Raw genomic sequence first — 17,248 nt, 5'->3', positions numbered from 1 at the left:
GTGCACACAGAAACCCATAAGCACCTGCAGGACCACAGAGTATGCATTGGCCACTCATTAACCTACCAGCTGCCGAGTACAAAATCTATGTGATGCTGGATGGCAACTGCAGAAACTGGAGCAGCTAGTACTCCTGTTTATGTACTGCTGCCTCGAGAGGCTGATGCTGAGCTCATGCAGCTCACTAATTTCATTTTTCTCATCACTGCTAATACAACCCCAGTGCCAAAAAGGTTTAGACACTGTGCACATAATGCAGTGACTGAGGTGCAGATCGCCTATGTTGTTTTTATGATCAGTTGCCAATAAAATATTTAAAATGAGAAAATGTACCGCTTTAAGAGATGTTAGTATAATTCTGCACCCCATCTATTTTAGCTCTACTTGTGGTGTTACTGGGAACTGAGGAAAGCATTTGCTGGACTTTTGAGAGAGCAAAGTGTTTGAAAAGTTGAACCTGAGGTACGCCAGATCAGCACCATGAAGCCATACGAGCAGCGTCCTGCTGACACACAAGGGCCTACCTGAAAAAGACATCCATCATCTGGATGGGAGCAGATCTTTCATACCTTTCAGCCTTGGGGTGCCTTTTCCAAATGTGCAAGCAGCAAATTCCATAAGCACCCACCCAATTATGTAACCCTAATATCATGGGTTATATTCTGAAGGGACATTAGCACATCCCATAGCACCCAGGCAGATTACTAAACATCCTCCTACATGATTAGTATTAAAGCCGACCAGAACATCACTGGTGAGCTTATCTTTGAAAATTACAATTTCACAAATTCTATAGCCATAAGATATATTGACAATATTGATAAAGATCACTATATTAAGCAATCTGTATAAATTGCTGGCCTAGCTATATGCTGTGGGTCTGAGGACAGCAGGGTACCCACCTTCTCACTGCAGGGTGCTGCATGGCTGTACTCGGGCCTGAACCCATGTATCAATGAGAGCTGGCAGCTACCCAACTGAAGGTAGGACTGATTAATGCTCAAGTGCTGAATCACAGGCTGCAGGCAGCCAATCACACATGGGGATCAACACAGAGCACAAAGCTGCAAGAAGAGAGACTAAAGCCCCCTTGTGTGTCATGAGAGGTAGCAGCTAACTGTACTCATGACACAAGCAGCAGAAAACGATCCGTACAACCACTGCAGAGCCACAGAAACCTGGCTGTCCTCCACATCTCTGATTTACTACAAAACAAACAACAACAAAAACTGCATATAAATCTTTGAAGTTGTTTTTTAGTGTTTTAGAGCTGATAAGAATCAGATTCATGAATTCATTTTGTTACATGATTCTTTATTCAGTTCAGTTTCTGGGCTACACCAAACACTCCTCTCTGAGTCTGAGCCTTTAGACATAAAGAGCTTATCCCAACAGACCTTTTTGACTAATTTTATAAAGAAAACCATGAAAGATTTGGAAAATGAACAGAAAAAAGCAGACACTCCCATTTTCTCACTGGCTTTGCACTGCCTCGACTCGAAAGAAAAAGTGAACCAAACACTGGTGACGCAGATCAACCGATAACTCAGGGTCAGTTCAAAGGTCAGTTCAAAAGCAACAAAGTAGAACAAATTGGGGTAAGTACTAGTTGTACTTTCATGTTTCCTTCCCCTCTGTCGCTCTCCCTCACTTCTTCACACATACAAGCATGAATTCAGGGTCCAAGGCCTCTTTGTGGCCTATCAATAATCTGTATTACCAACCAATAAACTGACCTATTGCAGCCAGAGAGCAGAGGTAACCAGCACTCAGTACACTCTGTTCAGCTGCTGTAGCTGTACATAAACTGAGGTCATGAAACTTCGAACCACACTGATGCAGTTTATTAAGAGACACGTGAGAAAACTGAATGACATCAGTCCATGACCGATGCATAAAAAAATGTTGTATTTATTATTTTTATTATGACTATGAATCAAGTGCAACATATTTCTAATTACCTTCCATAAATCATTACAATCTGTAACATAAATATATCCAACGTCAAAACATCAACAGCCCAGCCAGTTAACCATTAACCTACCAGGACAGGATTTAATGAGGCTGTAGAAAAGCGATTAGTCACCTCCCACGTCTCCATGAAAGAATGCAGATTAAGGTGCAGACAGATGTGAAAGCTACAGATGTTTTGGCTTATTGTTCAGATTTGGACCTGTGGAAACGTTCTTAGCCTGTAGTGGGAGTCACTGCCATAATGTACGCACATCTAATATTATGGCGATGATGACCAGGCACCTTAAAGTGACATGAACCGTGAAGATGTGGCGGCCTTCTTCTCACACATATTAGCAAGTGCAAGCATAACAAATACCCTGGAGGTCGCAGGAGAGCTCCATAATCTCCATGGTGACAGATGTGGTGGTGGTTACATTAGCAAAGCTTCACCTGAGGTAGCAGAGAGCAGCTGGCTGAGGAGCCCATTTAGTCCTCGTGAGTTTGAAGTCTGATGTTAAATATTCATCAAGTTAAATAATTTCTGTTTAAAACAGTAACTGCATTGATAAAGATATTACACCTGTTCTAAGGAGCAGATCTTCAACAGCTCGTTAATATTGAATGTCTGGATTTGTGTCTGGCACTGAATTTAGATTTGCTTGCACTGGTCACCTTCTACACATTTAATCTCTTCAAATGAGCTTTTTAATGCGCACAGCCACCGAACCAGAGACCAGCTTCTTTCAACCGGAATAATATATGGAAGGGCAGGCTCTTTCCCTCCTGTAACATCTGCTTCACTTATTGTTTTTAATGCTACAAGTTCTAAATTATAGTCCTGTCTTTACTCATTCTTCAGGCTTCCAAGCAGATTTTACAAGATTTTCTTCAATAACCACCCCATGCTTGTGTGTTTTCCACCTGACGAGGGGAAAAAGCTGTCTACTTTGTAGACAACAAGCCTGCCACTCTGAGGAAAACGAGTCTAAAATAGTCGTGGCTAGCAAGCCCGACCTTTGAAAAGAAGTTTGGGGAGATTCTCACCAGTAAAATAACTGCAGAATGCATCGTTCTTCCGTATGGATATGAACAAAGACTGCAAAAAGCTAAAAATGAATGCTAAATCAAGTCTGTATGTGACTCCAATCACAACCAGCCAAATGTATCAGAAATATATTTTTTTTATTTAAAAAACAAACACAAATATCTGACAGAGGAAAAATGTCCAGCAGTAGGAAATGCTTCAGGGCACATCTGAGAACATTTTTATGATTTCTTAATTCTTTGATTTTAGTGTCACATAGTGGTTAAATAATGAGCACTGTCACCTCACAGAGAGGAGGTTCCCTGTTCTCCTGTGCCTCTGTGGGCTTCCTCCACGTACTCTGGCTTCCTCCCACAGTCCAAAGTAATTTGTGTTGGGCTAACTGGTGACTGTAAACTGGCCATTTACAAACAGGGCCTTAATAACTCATTCTACTGATACTGATGTTTACTGGGAAATTAAATGCAGTCCATCAAATACCTTCACCCACACTCACAGCCAGTCGCTAACAGATCATTGCCACGGGGACACCACCATGAAAATGTTGGTAACAACAAACCTGATCGGACACTTAAGTCCCACTCACCCAGCGGAGCACGGACATGTTATAGCTAACAAAAGAAAAGCACCTAGAACCAAAGCTATCCATGAGCCAGCAGCCTCACTGAGACCAGAGGACCAGTTACAAGGAAGGAAAAGGGTTAATGTCCTGGTGATGTTATAAACATACTGAAAAATGATTTTATTACCCAATATTTGTTTTTTGTTTTTATATAAAATCTGTTATTTTGTTTGGTAAGGCAGGATATGCCACCAGATAAAGGTGGGTGTACAGCAGCTCATTTTCAGTTAATTAGAATAGAATAGAATTCAACTTTATTGTCATTGCACATGCACAGGTACAGGGCAACGAAATGCAGTTTGCATCCATCCAGAAGTGCTTTAGCCGTGATATAGATATATTACAACATATATATTAGCAATAATATAGATATGTAAGTATATTACAGAAATGGGTCTATTATGGTATGTTATAATGTACACGGTATGAAGTATGTTATGAATATTCTATAACTATAAGTATGTACAGGCTGTAGTTTATTATTATTATAATTATTATTATTATTATTATTATCATTATTATTATTATTATTATTTGCACCTCCTTCAAGTTCACTTTATTAAAGCGCTTAAAGTGAGAGAATATCCTGTGACTTAGTGCAGTTACGTGGAACTATATAGTTTAATAAATAAGTAAATGAAATTGAAAGTTGAATTTTGCACGTATATGCTGTCAGTTACTTTTCTTATAAGAGAATCAGCTAAATGAATAAATCACAGAGTCAGACACCAAAACTGCAACGAGCATCTCTCTACTTTTTGAAACTATCTTTTCACTGCGACTGATGAAATTAACTCTTTTTATGTTATTAAACTATTTAGATCAAGCTTCAAAATAACGGTTTCATTGGTTCAATGCCTTAATGCTTTTCTTGGTATAAACTTTGGATGATTTATGTTTCTGAAAACCATTCCTCATAAATCACAGTTCTTTCCTGTACATTGTGCTCATTTCATCGATGCCTTGATGACACCTTCTGTGTTTGTTTCACGTTAGACGTGCGTCACTTTGACATAACTTAACAGCACCGCTAAATACAGAACGAAGAATCTGTAAACCAAATGAAGATGAGTTTGAGTCAAATAAAATAAAACATTGTTCTCCTGTAACTCCTGATCTAACGTGATGATTGGCATTGCCCGAGAGCAGAAAACTGCTGTAATAAGACGGGCTAATGGGAAAGTAAACAAAGAAAGCCCTCATTATGGAGAACACTTCGTGTATTGTAATGCTGTGATGCAATCTGGGTATTCTTAGACACTGAGTGGCATTAAATGCAATGGCTACCATTCGATTCACACCAAACAATGGGTGTGATTTCTATGAGTGCCCCAAACACGCTTTTCAGCCACTCACAGTCTCAGGCTGTCTAAAGACTGCGTCTGTAACACCCGGACACAAGTCACTGCATCCTTAGCTTGTCTTTGGCTCTCCCACACTGTACACACAGACACTTTCACAGCAGGTTTCCACTATATGGCCACATCGCTAAATTATCACGGCAGTAGAGGCGCAGCCAGCTGAACCTCCTGCTGTGACTTGATGTTTTCTGTCCCATAAAATAAGCTGAGCCTGGTCAGCTGCTGCTGTTGCTATCAAGACTGGAAGCCTCCCACCATGGCTTCTGAAGCAGCAAGCAAATCCTGAACTCACATGTGCTCGGTGGCCTGTTTAGTCTGGGTAAAGCATTAACAGAAACACCTAGAGGCACAAATATACAGGTAGCGCTGTTCTTGAAGAGCTCATTTCACCTGTGGGTATGATGTCACGCAACCAGCACGAGGCTGCTGTGTAGTGGGGTCGGCAAGAGGAAAAACCACATAAAACAGGAAAATCATTTTTACTCTCAGGGTTTATTTTGTGCTGTAGGTGGAAAGGTCCATCAAGGGAAACAAAGGTGAACAACAATAACAACAAATCGGGTTTACATAATAAGACTACAGCGGTCCCTCGTTTATCGCGGGAGTTACGTTCCAAAAATAACCAGCGATAGGTGAAATCCGCGAAGTAGCCAACTTTATTTTTTACAATTATTATAGATGTTTTAAGGCTGTAAAACCCCTCACTACATAATTTATACACTTTTCTCAGACAGGCATGAACATTGTCACACTTTTCTCTCTTGTTTAAACTCTCTCAAAGTTCAAACCTCCGTAGAAAAAGAAGTCCAGTATTATAGACTGAAACCAAAGCTCAAACCCTGTTTTCAGGTCCAGAACATGAGAATAGAGCCGCTGCCAGAGAATTCAACATTAATGAATCAATGGTACAGAAGTAGAGGAAGCAGGAAGAACGAGTTGAGTAAAGTTTGACTTATCTGACTGTTTTGTTTCGCTTAATGCGCCTTATAATCCGAAAATACGGTAACTTCTACCGTCCTTTAGCATGTCCAGAAGTCCAACGTTTTGTGCGATGGTTAGCATCTTCCTCTACCTTTTGGGAGCTACCGCAGGAGCAAAACGTTTCGTGGACATTGTGTTTGTTGGGGAGAAGAGTTACAAACATACAGTACAGCACAGAGTCACACTGCTAGGATCGAAGATTTCCACATTCTGTACTGTACAGGAGACACGGCACGAGATTGATTGACAGTGGACTACAACCAATCAGGACGCAGAACACGATGCGCTGTAAAACAAAACATGCAAAATTGCACAAAAAAAATCAGCGAAACAGCGAGGCCGCGAAAGGTGAACCGCGTTATAGTGAGGGACCACTGTACTACAGATTATACCGAGTTTAGAGCAATTACTCTATAAAAAAAAAAAAAAAAAAAAAAAAAGGCAAACAAACTGAACAATACAGCCTAGAAAAAAAAAGGAAAAGAAAAACACCTACAGAAGCTGAACGGGCTCATGGATGGTTAACTATACCGTTCATGTCAGATGGAAACAGGATAATTAAGAGTCTGAAATAAGCAAACAAGAAACATGAAGTGCAACTGGAAAAAAACGGTAGGATAAGCTAGTCTTCCAATTAATTTCTATAAAACGGAAATAAAATGTGGACCACAATCGATGAAATGTCCAGAGGCATTTCACAGTTCAGGTTATTATGTCCAAAGGCATGAAACCTTATTGGCAATGACAATATGAGGCCAGCAGGTGTGAACAACTCAGGTCTCTAAATTTTACATGAAAAGAAATTCTGCAAGCAGATATGCATCCACTTACAATGCAGCCATGACGAGAGTATAACAAGTTTACAGTGGTGAAGGACAGGACAGTCTCTTTGGACCGACACTCTGTTGTTATTAATAGAAGTGGTGGGATTTCTCTCCTTAAGCCCTAATGGGACGTACTGGGGGACCTCTGGCCATTTGTAATAATTTTGGAAGTAGTCTGTGTCTCGCAGTACTGTCCAAGTCCGCCGTCTCCATAATTTGTTAAATATCCCACTGCAAAGAAATGATCTTCCATACTTATGCATACACAGAAGCGCTGTAGCCAAACATGCTACCTTTCAGATATTTGCTCCAATGGTTGGCATTCGGTGTCATCCTGTGTCTGTATCTAACGTCCGTCCCACTCACAGACCTGGTCATCATCATTCGGTTTGCTGCACTGTTGCACACTCAGCAGTTTTGTGAACACCTTTGGTTACGTTTAAATCCCCTTTGTTTTATAAAAAGCGACGAGTGAAATCTTTATTACTTATCGTTGTTCAGTGAGCGATGGAGCAGCCTGATGTTTCACTGACTGAACATGAAAAATAAGAATAAACAGTGATTCAAAGGAGTTTTCAGATGTGACTTGTGAATTCTGTTCTTGATTTTGAAATGCCATAATACCGTCACACCCCAGCTCTACACCTTCAATATGTACTTTTGGTGTAAAAACAAAAAAATGCCCTTGTGTGTGCCCTTCCTAACACTAGAAGGCTTAAGATCCCTTTATGTGGTGTAAACTTACAGTAATCACATGCAGGAAGTCTAGGACCAAAAACTAAACACATTCCAACTCAAGGAGCCTGTTTAACAGCTGATAAACCTCTTATCTATGCTCAACAATGAAAAATAAATACTTGCTGTGAAGCATATACCATGTGGTTGTAGAAAGCTCCATCACACTGCATTTCCACAATATTAAATAAACTGCATCCTGGAATAACCTGACATTTACAACTTTGCTAAAAATATGCCATCTGCCATCTACTCATGTTTCCATAGCAAACACCATACTAGAAGTTTCTGCGGCAGCAGAATACAAATTTACATCCTCATGCAAAGCAGCGCTGCATTAACCCAGCTGATAAGACCTGCTGACGTAGAGTGACTGTGAGGCTGTGTGTCACAGTGACCGCTGTTGTTGTTGCATCACTGAACTACATAGTGGTCAACCACAAAGGTACAAATAACCCGTGAAGGTGTTCCAGAAAAGTGCTAGGAAAGATTACTAAGAAGAACCGGTCTCACTGAGAACATTAGGAACCACAACAACAGGTAAACATGGCAATCCACACTTAGAGCTTCTCCTTTTTTTGTATCACCTGACAACTCTTTGACAGTTTCACTATCAGAGCTGCTCAGTTACATCCAAATCATGAACAATTATTCTGGACAGCAATAAATTCAATTCAATTCAATTTTATTTATATAGCGCCAAATCACAACAAAAGTCGCCTCAAGGCGCTTTATATTGTACGGTAGATAGCACAATAATAATAAATAAAGACATACACATTAAGCTCCAGGAACACAGAGGTTTTCATACTTTAAGTGCTCCCAGACACATTTTTAAAACCCTCTCAAACACGTATTGTTGCTCAGGTGAAGAACGGTCTTCCTCAAGGCCAGTTCATAAACAACAGCTACCTGTGACAACAGAGATCAGCTTCTCTACCACCATGATCGGAAGTGTCCATATCATTAGGTCCTGCTCTCTCTTGAATTTGAGGGAGCCGACAAGCACATCGGTGTTAAACAAGGCCAAACAGGAGCATCTCTGTGAAAAAGGAATGTGGCACAATAGTTGTGTTTTCTTGATCATCCCGTTTTCATAATCATAGAAGGTCCAAATATCAACTACGAGTCTATGAAGTGTGCAGGTCTGAACACTATACTTGTGGACATGGACTGTTACTCAGTGTAACCAGTGCTCCACTTCTTATTATTCCCACCGCAAAGAAACTGACTGCAATTCAGTCGCAGGTGTAGCAGAGGGTGAAAATGACTGAATGAAGTTAAATGTCTAAAATGGCGATTTACAGAGAAGTGTTGGTTTTCACAAATACAGTATCGATAATATTAAATCACCTCATTGCTTCCTATAAGACCATGGCATTCTGCTATGTAATCTATTCAGGTTTAGGATATGGAGGAATTCCTTGATGGCACCCGTTTCCAAATGATGACTAACACAGATGTTAGAAGTGCTGTTAAATCATACGAGAGACTTCATGTTTGTAGAAGGCGCAGATGCCCGTGGTGGTTGAAGGTCATGCTATCAAGAAGCTGTTGTTGGTTGCTTTAATGCATGAAATCAAAAATGCATTATAGTGGTGCCGTGAAATCCCCAATACTCACAGAGAGGGACTTTAATACAACCAGTCTATTGCTTTGATTCCATCAAAACAGCATCTCAAACATGAAGAAAAAGCACGAAATTTACACAGAGCTCTGTTCATTCTGGACTGAAACCTCAAAGAGTGGGAGGTTTGTTTTGTTTTTTTTAGAATTTAAGTTCATTTGCTTGTCATCTCTGGGCAAGCTGACCAATCAGAGCAGCCTGGACTTAGTGGGCTGGGGAGTGTAAAAAAGACAGGAGTATAAAAGGAAAACAGAACATAACCAAATGTAATCCCAGAAATCTGAGCCTGTAAATGTACATGGGTTCCTCATCCACAGTCTCTATAAGCACATATATGTGATACACGATGATGAGTGCCCACCTCTGACCCTGGTCTGCTGCAGTATGCACAATCAGCTCCTAAATGGAAGCATCATTTCCCTGCTGTAAAGTGCCATTCATTACTTTAAAAACGAACCTTATTACTCAAGAGAGAATCACACCCATCATCCTTGATAGTTTTACAATATCACAAATGCAGTTAAATGTTCGTTCAGGTCATGTTACTGTTCTGTCAGCTCTGTTCCTCACGGACTACGATGATCACAATGATAACAGCAGATTCAAGCATGTGGAGCCGTTCAGTGTGGAATAAACACTATCACTAGGCCTGACCCAAAGTTAGCTGTCACTGCAGCAAGCCAGCTCACCAAATGTTTGGACTCGAGCCTCGAACCTTCTCTCAAACAAATTAACGAGCCACTCTCCCACACGAGTAAATGTTCACTTGTACTGTGAGTCAACAGAAAAAGGGGAGATAACTTTCACCTCTAAAATCCTAACACTCTCAGATGTGTGTCTCCTGAACCTCTTATTACAAGTTTATATATTAGATTTCCCACATTTCTAAGATTTGAGTTTATTCTATTTCCGAAAAGTGACGATGAGGAGGGACACGCACATTTTTGGTCAGATCTGCAACCTGCTTTGAGTCAATGTTTCAGGCACAATTATCCCTCGAGAAAAGAACAACCTACCACAGCAATCAGGCTTGAATGAATAAATGATGGTGAGGAGTGATCGGAGAATAACAAAACAAAGGTGAATCTTTCTGACTGTAAGCCCATTACTCTGCTAATGTCCTGGCAGAATAGGCTCTCGTGAAAACTGAACTCAGAATTGCTGCAGTCAAGCCTGCTGTAGCAATTAGAAATGGTGCCATGTGACTGCTTTGATAAGACTGGACGACTAGATAATTCCACCCTGTGTGTCTGTGTGTATGGTCACATATGATCGTCAGAGTGTAACTGGCAATATGTTTGAGGCATATTTAAGCCGCAGTATTACAAAGACAGAAGTCACGCTATCCGAAAATCTAAACTCGGCTAAGGCAACATATTAACATTAATAATAATAATGGTGTCCAGTCAAACATCCCTGCAGAAGCCTGGTAAAGATATGACACAGTAATAGATGAATGTGTAACAGGCTCTCATTGACTGGAATCCGGACTGACAAAGTTCAGCTGTTGCCAACCCAGGGAGTAAAGTGCAACAAGAAAGCCATCAGGGATAAGATCTCTTATGTGTTTGCAGATAAATGTTCACCCATTTCTTACATAAGTGCCGCTATGCTAACACTGTATCGGTTGCTTGTCCTGTGCGTACTTAAAATCTAACCTGACAACAAAATGCTTCTAGTAAAGCTCATACGAGCTGAAATACATCATGACGCTGCATTAGATTACAGGCCTGTCAGCCCTTGTTTGTTTACCAGAGACCAGCCAATGGCTTCCTCAGTGTTAAAAAGCCCACCTGATCATTTTTAAGAGACTGACTGCAGCGGCAGCTATTTAAAGCACAACTGGTTGTTGTTCCGCTCCAACTGCACAGCTAGCTGGTGTGCGCTAGGTTCCGCAGAACCTGCCAGCTCACTAACAACAACAGTAACGATTAAGCAGCACATGGCTCGGTTTGGAAACCGAGAGACGAGGGCTGTAACAAACAGTCTGGAGGCATTCCCCACTGGCAACTTAGGTGAAAGCCAGCTAACTGTCTAGCTACTAGACAAGCAAGCTAGTGGTAGCAGCACAGACATAAACGTTAGTCAGCTGTAGTTAGCTTGATACAGACCCAACCTGTGATGTCATCCAAAAATATATATAAATGAAAAATATATTCAAGCACGGATTCAAAATTTCTTTCACAACTGTTTCGCCAAATACTGTCCGCGCAGCCCATCCCTCCTCGTTAGCCAACACTAGCCCCCACAGCAATTAGCTGGAGAGGACGTCAAACCAAGCGTAGTTCAATAACCTGCCAATTTAACTTGACCTTGCACTTAAATAAAGACACGAGCTTCATAAAAATACTTCAGGATATTCTCAATATTATAAGGAATAACAATTCAATTCGGCGCGGTCAGATTTCATACATCGACTGTTTAACTACATTATTTTTGAAGATTTCATTATCCACATAGGCTTTCCGCTGCAACCCAGCGTAGTGTCTTACGAGGGCAAACGACTGCGGAAAATACACGCTCAGCTAGTGATTAACTAAACATCAGAAAAAATAAGGAAGCTTTTCGACAAATTGTAATGCCGAAATGAATACTGGGCACAACAATTCCTCCGAGGCCGTGTGTTTACTTTATACCCGGCGTCTACCTCGTATAACAAGTGAACCCAGTTAAAGTGTTACACTTTAACGGGTGGTCAGGACGTTCTCTTTTCCATATAGCTAGCCCAAAAGCAGACAGCTAAGCTAGCGCAACGATAGATTTCTACTTCCCACGATTTTTGGCTTACCTCTCTTAACGGCCTCGTCATATGACAGGAATCCTATCCTCGACTCCTTGGCCCCCATGCTCCCCTCATTTCATTGCAGTGTGAGGAAATAAACGTTACGAGCTGAGTTGGACAGGGGTGTTTGTCGCCTTATCCGTTTATTGTGAAATGGGCTCCTGGCGGTATGTGTATGTGGTGAACGGGTGAATGTTTTTCAGCGACGCCTCCATTCTGTCACATGATCTGACTCTACAGGTCAGTTGATCAACGAGTTCTAATACGAGTGAACGCAACCCGAATCACATACAGGCGTGGGGTTTTCGACTTCATACAGTGTTTTCAGTCTTATCCGGGAAAATGCAAAAAAGCACTTTTACTCAGTATGCGAAGTCATACCAAGCTGTCAGTGTGCAACGAGTGCAGCTACAGTTTAAAGCCGCGATAGCAGCCCCACCGTGTGGTGGTGCTGCTAAATAACGCTAGCTGACTCTCCCCACAGCGACCCCCGAAGGTACTTTCAGTCACACGAGACTGGTGGCCCTTTTCCTTGCACATACAGTTTAAAGTTTGCAATATCTAATGTATAACGCGTATATAGTGTTTGTTACATTTCAGTGAACATGGGAAGTAGTCCACTTATGTCAGTCATTGTGTAGTTCTGAATTTATGCCGCAGCACGAAATCAAACTCGTAAAATACTTATTTAAACTTTTTCATAATGCTAGATGGATTTCCAGCATGCAACTCTCATACAATTTCTACGGAAGAGGATTAGGGCCACTGGGGAAAAAAAAAAAAAAAACAGCGGGCACATGTTTTTTTTCTTCTTTTCCAGAATTCTGACTTTAATCTCAGAATTCTGGAAAAAAAGAAAAAAAAAAGACGTGCCCACTTTTTCTTTTTCCAGTGGCCCTAATCCTCTTCCGTAAATTTCAGCCATTTAATAGACCAGTTTTTATATTTCATTCCACCAAAATGTAAAACAGTTAGAAATGTACCCAATTTACCGTACGGCTACTCAGTCGTTAAATCTCAAAATTTCTGAACCGACTTTGGCGTGCCATTCTATCAAGGACCGTATAAAGCCATTGGTTCTCAGGTTGCTACATCCTCGTAGCACATGGACTTAAAGCTACAAGCGCCACTTCAACGACCTCGTGGAATCTGTACGAGACACAAAATGAAAGCATTGGGGGATATATTACACCACGGGTGTCGTATTCGTGTGGGTAGTTACAGAGGTTACAGAGCTTTGGCTTTAACCGAGGATGGGGCTCAAAGTTCTGCTTTACTGGCCGAATATTGTTGGTGAGAAACACTCAGTTGTGTTATAGTGCTGCGAACATAAAGCCTGCTGGAGCTGTGTATCAGTGTATCAAGTACTATGTGAGTCTCAGTTTGTCATGTCTCTGTGTTTTTCAGGATACATCAGGATTGGCCTGGTGTTTGCTGCATGGGCTGCTTATGAGACACCGGTGGTGTTTCTCCCTCTTTACTCACTCACATCTCTTGATGGTAATGCACCCCCTGTTTATCTTGCTGGATCCGTGAGGACAACTTTTGAATGGCTTTGCTGAAAATAACTTTAATAATTTCTACATTTCTCCTAAGCAGATATATGCAATTGATCATACATGTACCATATGTGAAGAGGGGCATTTCAAGACTATTTAAAATACTTTTTTAGGTCTTACTGACCAATTAAGGCACTTTAGAGTAAAAGTTACCTTTAACCATACAGCTCTCTATTCTGTAAACTTTAAGCACTTTATCTACCTCAGTTCAGAATCATAAATTAACCCACAATACTTCACATACTCTGGAGTATTTAAAATGATCTTCTTATGGCCTCTGACAGTGGACTCATCTCTGTGCTTGTCCTGCTAGACCTCAGTGCAGCGTTCGATACTGTTGACCATAATATCCTATTAGAGCGATTAGAACATGCTGTAGGTATTACAGGTACTGCACTGCAGTGGTTTGTATCATATCTATCTAATAGACTCCAACTTGTTCAAGTAAATGGAGAGTCCTCTTCACACACTAAGGTCAATTATGGTGTTCCACAGGGTTCGGTGCTAGGACCAATTCTATTTACATTATACATGCTTCCCTTAGGCAGCATCATTAGAAGACATAGCATAAATTTTCACTGCTATGCAGATGACACGCAGCTCTATCTGTCCATGAAGCCAGGTAACACACACCAATTAGTTAAACTGCAGGAATGTCTTAAAGACATAAAGACCTGGATGGCCGCTAACTTTCTGCTTCTTAATTCAGATCAAACTGAGGTTATTGTACTCGGCCCTGAAAATCTTAGAAATATGGTATCTAAGCAGATTCTTACTCTGGATGGCATTACCTTGGCCTCCAGTAATGCTGTGAGGAACCTTGGAGTCATTTTTGACCAGGACATGTCCTTCAACGCACATATTAAACAAATATGTAAGACTGCTTTCTTCCATTTGCGCAACATCTCTAAAATTAGAAATATCCTGTCTCAGAGTGACGCTGAAAAACTAGTTCATGCATTTATTACTTCCAGGCTGGACTACTGTAATTCATTATTATCAGGAAGTCCTAAAAACTTCCTGATAGGTGTTTTCGAGCACACACATTCTGTAGACAGATATATACATGAAAACTTGATGATTTTTAAGTTTTGTTTTTCTGTTTTTTTCTGTTGTTATTTCAATTATATTTGCATGTTCGAAATAAAATTATATCTATCTGTCTACTCCCTGAAAAGCCTTCAGTTAATCCAAAATGCTGCAGCAAGAGTCCTGACAGGGACTAGAAAGAGAGAGCAGATTTCTCCTGTTTTGGCTTCCCTTCATTGGCTCCCTGTTAAATCCAGAATTCAAAATCCTGCTCCTCACATACAAGGTCTTAAATAATCAGGCCTGATTTGTCCTCCTTCTTTTCTCACAGAGCATGGAAGCTCCTATTTTAATCCTAAAACTGTACTAAGAGACTTTGTTAAGTTTTCCTTTAATTTGTCACCCATCCGTAAACCCTGAACAGATATATAAATAACTGAAGAAACAGATTTTTGTAGATTTTGCATTGATAATGTAACAGCATAACTGTGCAGGTAGTGCTCAAATAACCAAAGAAGGAAGGGATTAACTTAGAAATGAATTAGCTACAGTGAGTTATATATCATTGTATAAATGGTCCGTTTGAATATAATGTTGACAGTGATGTGTGACTAATGTAAATGTTCAGGAAGTAAATGTAGCACTTTATAATAATGCTGCACTATTAAGCATTATTAAGGTATTAGTGAGGTGTTGGTCTTTGTGAGTCCATGTTTTGTCCTGATGTACATTGTGGGTGAATTCCCAGTCACACAGTGGTGCAGGGTCCTGGTGTCCCTTCAGGTGATCATGTTTTGACACCAGCTTTTTATTTATAAGCAATAATCTATCATGCCGGATTCCATTTAGCTTTGATGCAGGTTTTATCACTTGTGTTTTCCATATGACAAGAACTGTCTGTATGGGCTGCTTGAATATGAGCTTCACACTGTTCTTAGTGCAGATAAGAACTGTTTAATCCCATCTAAGCCCCACTGTTCTCTGTGCAGCAGTGGACGGCTGGCTGGCAAGGAGGCTGGGCCAGACCTCCAGGTTTGGAGCATGGCTGGATGTAGCTGTGGACAACCTGGGCAGAGGCATGCTGTGGAGTCTGCTGTTTAAGGTCTTACGTTTGAAGCACATCATGCACACATGCACAAGGCGATGAAAACGAGGCTCTATTTAAATACCAGCAAAAAATGTTGTGCAGAGTTCAGGAAAGACTTGAGACGAGGTATCGGTGACTAAAGTGGTAATCCACCTGCCAAGAAGGTGTTTGGTGCAGCCTCTGGACAGAGGAAATGGGACAAGGAGGTTTAGTGGTGGGATGAGGAAGTATTCAAAAGTAAAGTGGGATAAGCAGCGAGGTGAAGTAAAGGCTTATAATAAGTTGTGGGGGTGGACACTGATGAAGGAGCAGCTGTGGCTACAACTGTAGCTTGCCTCCACCACTGTGTGAATGTGAGAGTGAATGAATAGTGGAATTGTAAAGCGCTTTGGGTGCCTAGAAAAGCGCTATATAAATGCAGTCCATTATGATTATTATTATTATAAGGAGAAAACAACCAGGCAGAGACATTAAGCTGAAAAGGACGTGCAGCAGGACAGAGAGGGAGAGAGTATTTTGAAGATGATAGGAGTACTTGGAGGAGGAGCTGATGAATGGGGGGAAAATGAGAGAGAGAGGGGCAGATGAAGGAAAGTGAATCACAAAAACACTGGAGGAATCAGAAAAACTCTGCAGTTCTTTGCTGCCTTAACATTTGTGCCACACTAACAGCGGTGGTGTGCATTGAATTGCAGTGGGGTTGGATGGTGTCTGCACTGGAGTGGTGTGTGTTCATGTATAACCACAGCACCCGGGGGGAGCAGTGGAACAGCTTCGGCAGCAGCCCTCCACTCGTACAGGCTGTCACAGCAAACGGTAATCCTCCTGCCACCGTGTTTGAGCTACTGCTGGTACACAGCTCCACATAAATGTCTTTGCTGCCAAGGTTTCGAACACCTCTGGGCGTTTGGGTGGTGGGCGGCCTGCACTGCCTCCCTGTGTGGCTGTATGCATGCCAGTGGGGAGTGCTGTCCCACTGGTTGGAGCTGCCTCTGTGGATCCAGCATGTGGGGATGTTGCTGCTGGCTGCAGGCCGAGTGCTGGCTCTGTCAGCTGAGGTAATGTGGCAAACGCTCCTGCGTCTTAAACATGAACCCAAACGGTCCACTGGAGAACTCTCTCACAGATGTTTTCTCTGCAGGTGTGGTGCATATGGACACACATCGAGCACCTCTCCAGTGACGAGCTGGAAGAAACGAAGAGCTGAATTTCTCTTTTTAAATCACATTTGATTTTGTATTTGGCAGACGAGGCTCATTCTGTTACCTTGAGACTGTGGAATAATGTTTTTGTCTTTTAAAGGGGACAGGAAGTCTTTGGAATGTCAGCAGTACTTGAACACCTGCATTGCTGTTATTCGCCCGGAAAGACAGTTTACCAAAGGCAAATCTGTGAGACTTAAGACTCTGATGTGATGGTTAGATAAAATGCATTTGAAATATATTTATATACTTTATTTGACCATTTAAAAGGCTTAAAATGCAACGTTACTGTAAAAATCTAATAAAGCAAATGTGTGCGGTGTTTTGCTGTAAATGTGTTGTGTGTGCAAAGTGTTTACTGGCTGTTACATCCAGAGAAAAGGAAATTATCTGCTAATATAACTGTATTGGAAAGGCAGCGTGGTGCTGCATTGGTTG

At 41.3% G+C, this 17,248-nt stretch overlaps 2 protein-coding genes across 5 annotated transcripts in view; one reads left to right on the top strand and one right to left on the bottom strand.

Moving 5' to 3' along the window:
• The window catches only part of usp32 (ubiquitin specific peptidase 32), a 61,789-nt gene extending 49,528 nt beyond the window's left edge, over positions 1-12,261 (bottom strand). For 2 of the 4 annotated variants that reach the window (XM_039622737.1, XM_039622739.1), the window contains exon 1: positions 11,940-12,261. In XM_039622737.1, the coding sequence (XP_039478671.1) occupies positions 11,940-11,997 (58 nt within the window). In that variant the 5' untranslated portion in view covers positions 11,998-12,261. The remainder of the gene's footprint in view (positions 1-11,939) is intronic. The other 2 variants (XM_039622740.1, XM_039622738.1) reach the window with 2 other exon arrangements.
• A 696-nt stretch (positions 12,262-12,957) lies between these two features.
• si:ch1073-145m9.1 (CDP-diacylglycerol--inositol 3-phosphatidyltransferase 1) lies at positions 12,958-15,750 on the top strand. Its single transcript, XM_039622624.1, has 3 exons — positions 12,958-13,226; positions 13,341-13,433; positions 15,511-15,750. Exons 1-3 carry the CDS (start codon positions 13,187-13,189, stop codon positions 15,666-15,668), a joined length of 291 nt encoding a protein of 96 aa, XP_039478558.1. The 5' UTR covers positions 12,958-13,186; the 3' UTR covers positions 15,669-15,750.
• The last annotated feature ends 1,498 nt before the right edge of the window (positions 15,751-17,248 follow it).

The sequence above is a fragment of the Oreochromis aureus genome, linkage group 14 (genome assembly GCF_013358895.1).
Source record: "Oreochromis aureus strain Israel breed Guangdong linkage group 14, ZZ_aureus, whole genome shotgun sequence".
Classification (NCBI taxonomy): domain Eukaryota; kingdom Metazoa; phylum Chordata; class Actinopteri; order Cichliformes; family Cichlidae; genus Oreochromis; species Oreochromis aureus.
The sequence above is the reverse complement of the archived record's forward strand: the minus strand, read 5'-3'. Positions and strand labels throughout refer to the sequence as shown.

What these genes read in the sequence shown, in the direction of transcription:
- si:ch1073-145m9.1 (XM_039622624.1), top strand. Translation starts at nt 13,187, where the DNA reads ATGGGGCTCAAAGTTCTGCTTTACTGGCCGAATATTGTTG. An exon ending in TTACTGGCCGAATATTGTTG is followed by an intron (nt 13,227 to 13,340) that starts GTGAGAAACACT and finishes TGTGTTTTTCAG; the next exon opens with GATACATCAGGATTGGCCTG. An exon ending in CTCACTCACATCTCTTGATG is followed by an intron (nt 13,434 to 15,510) that starts GTAATGCACCCC and finishes TTCTCTGTGCAG; the next exon opens with CAGTGGACGGCTGGCTGGCA.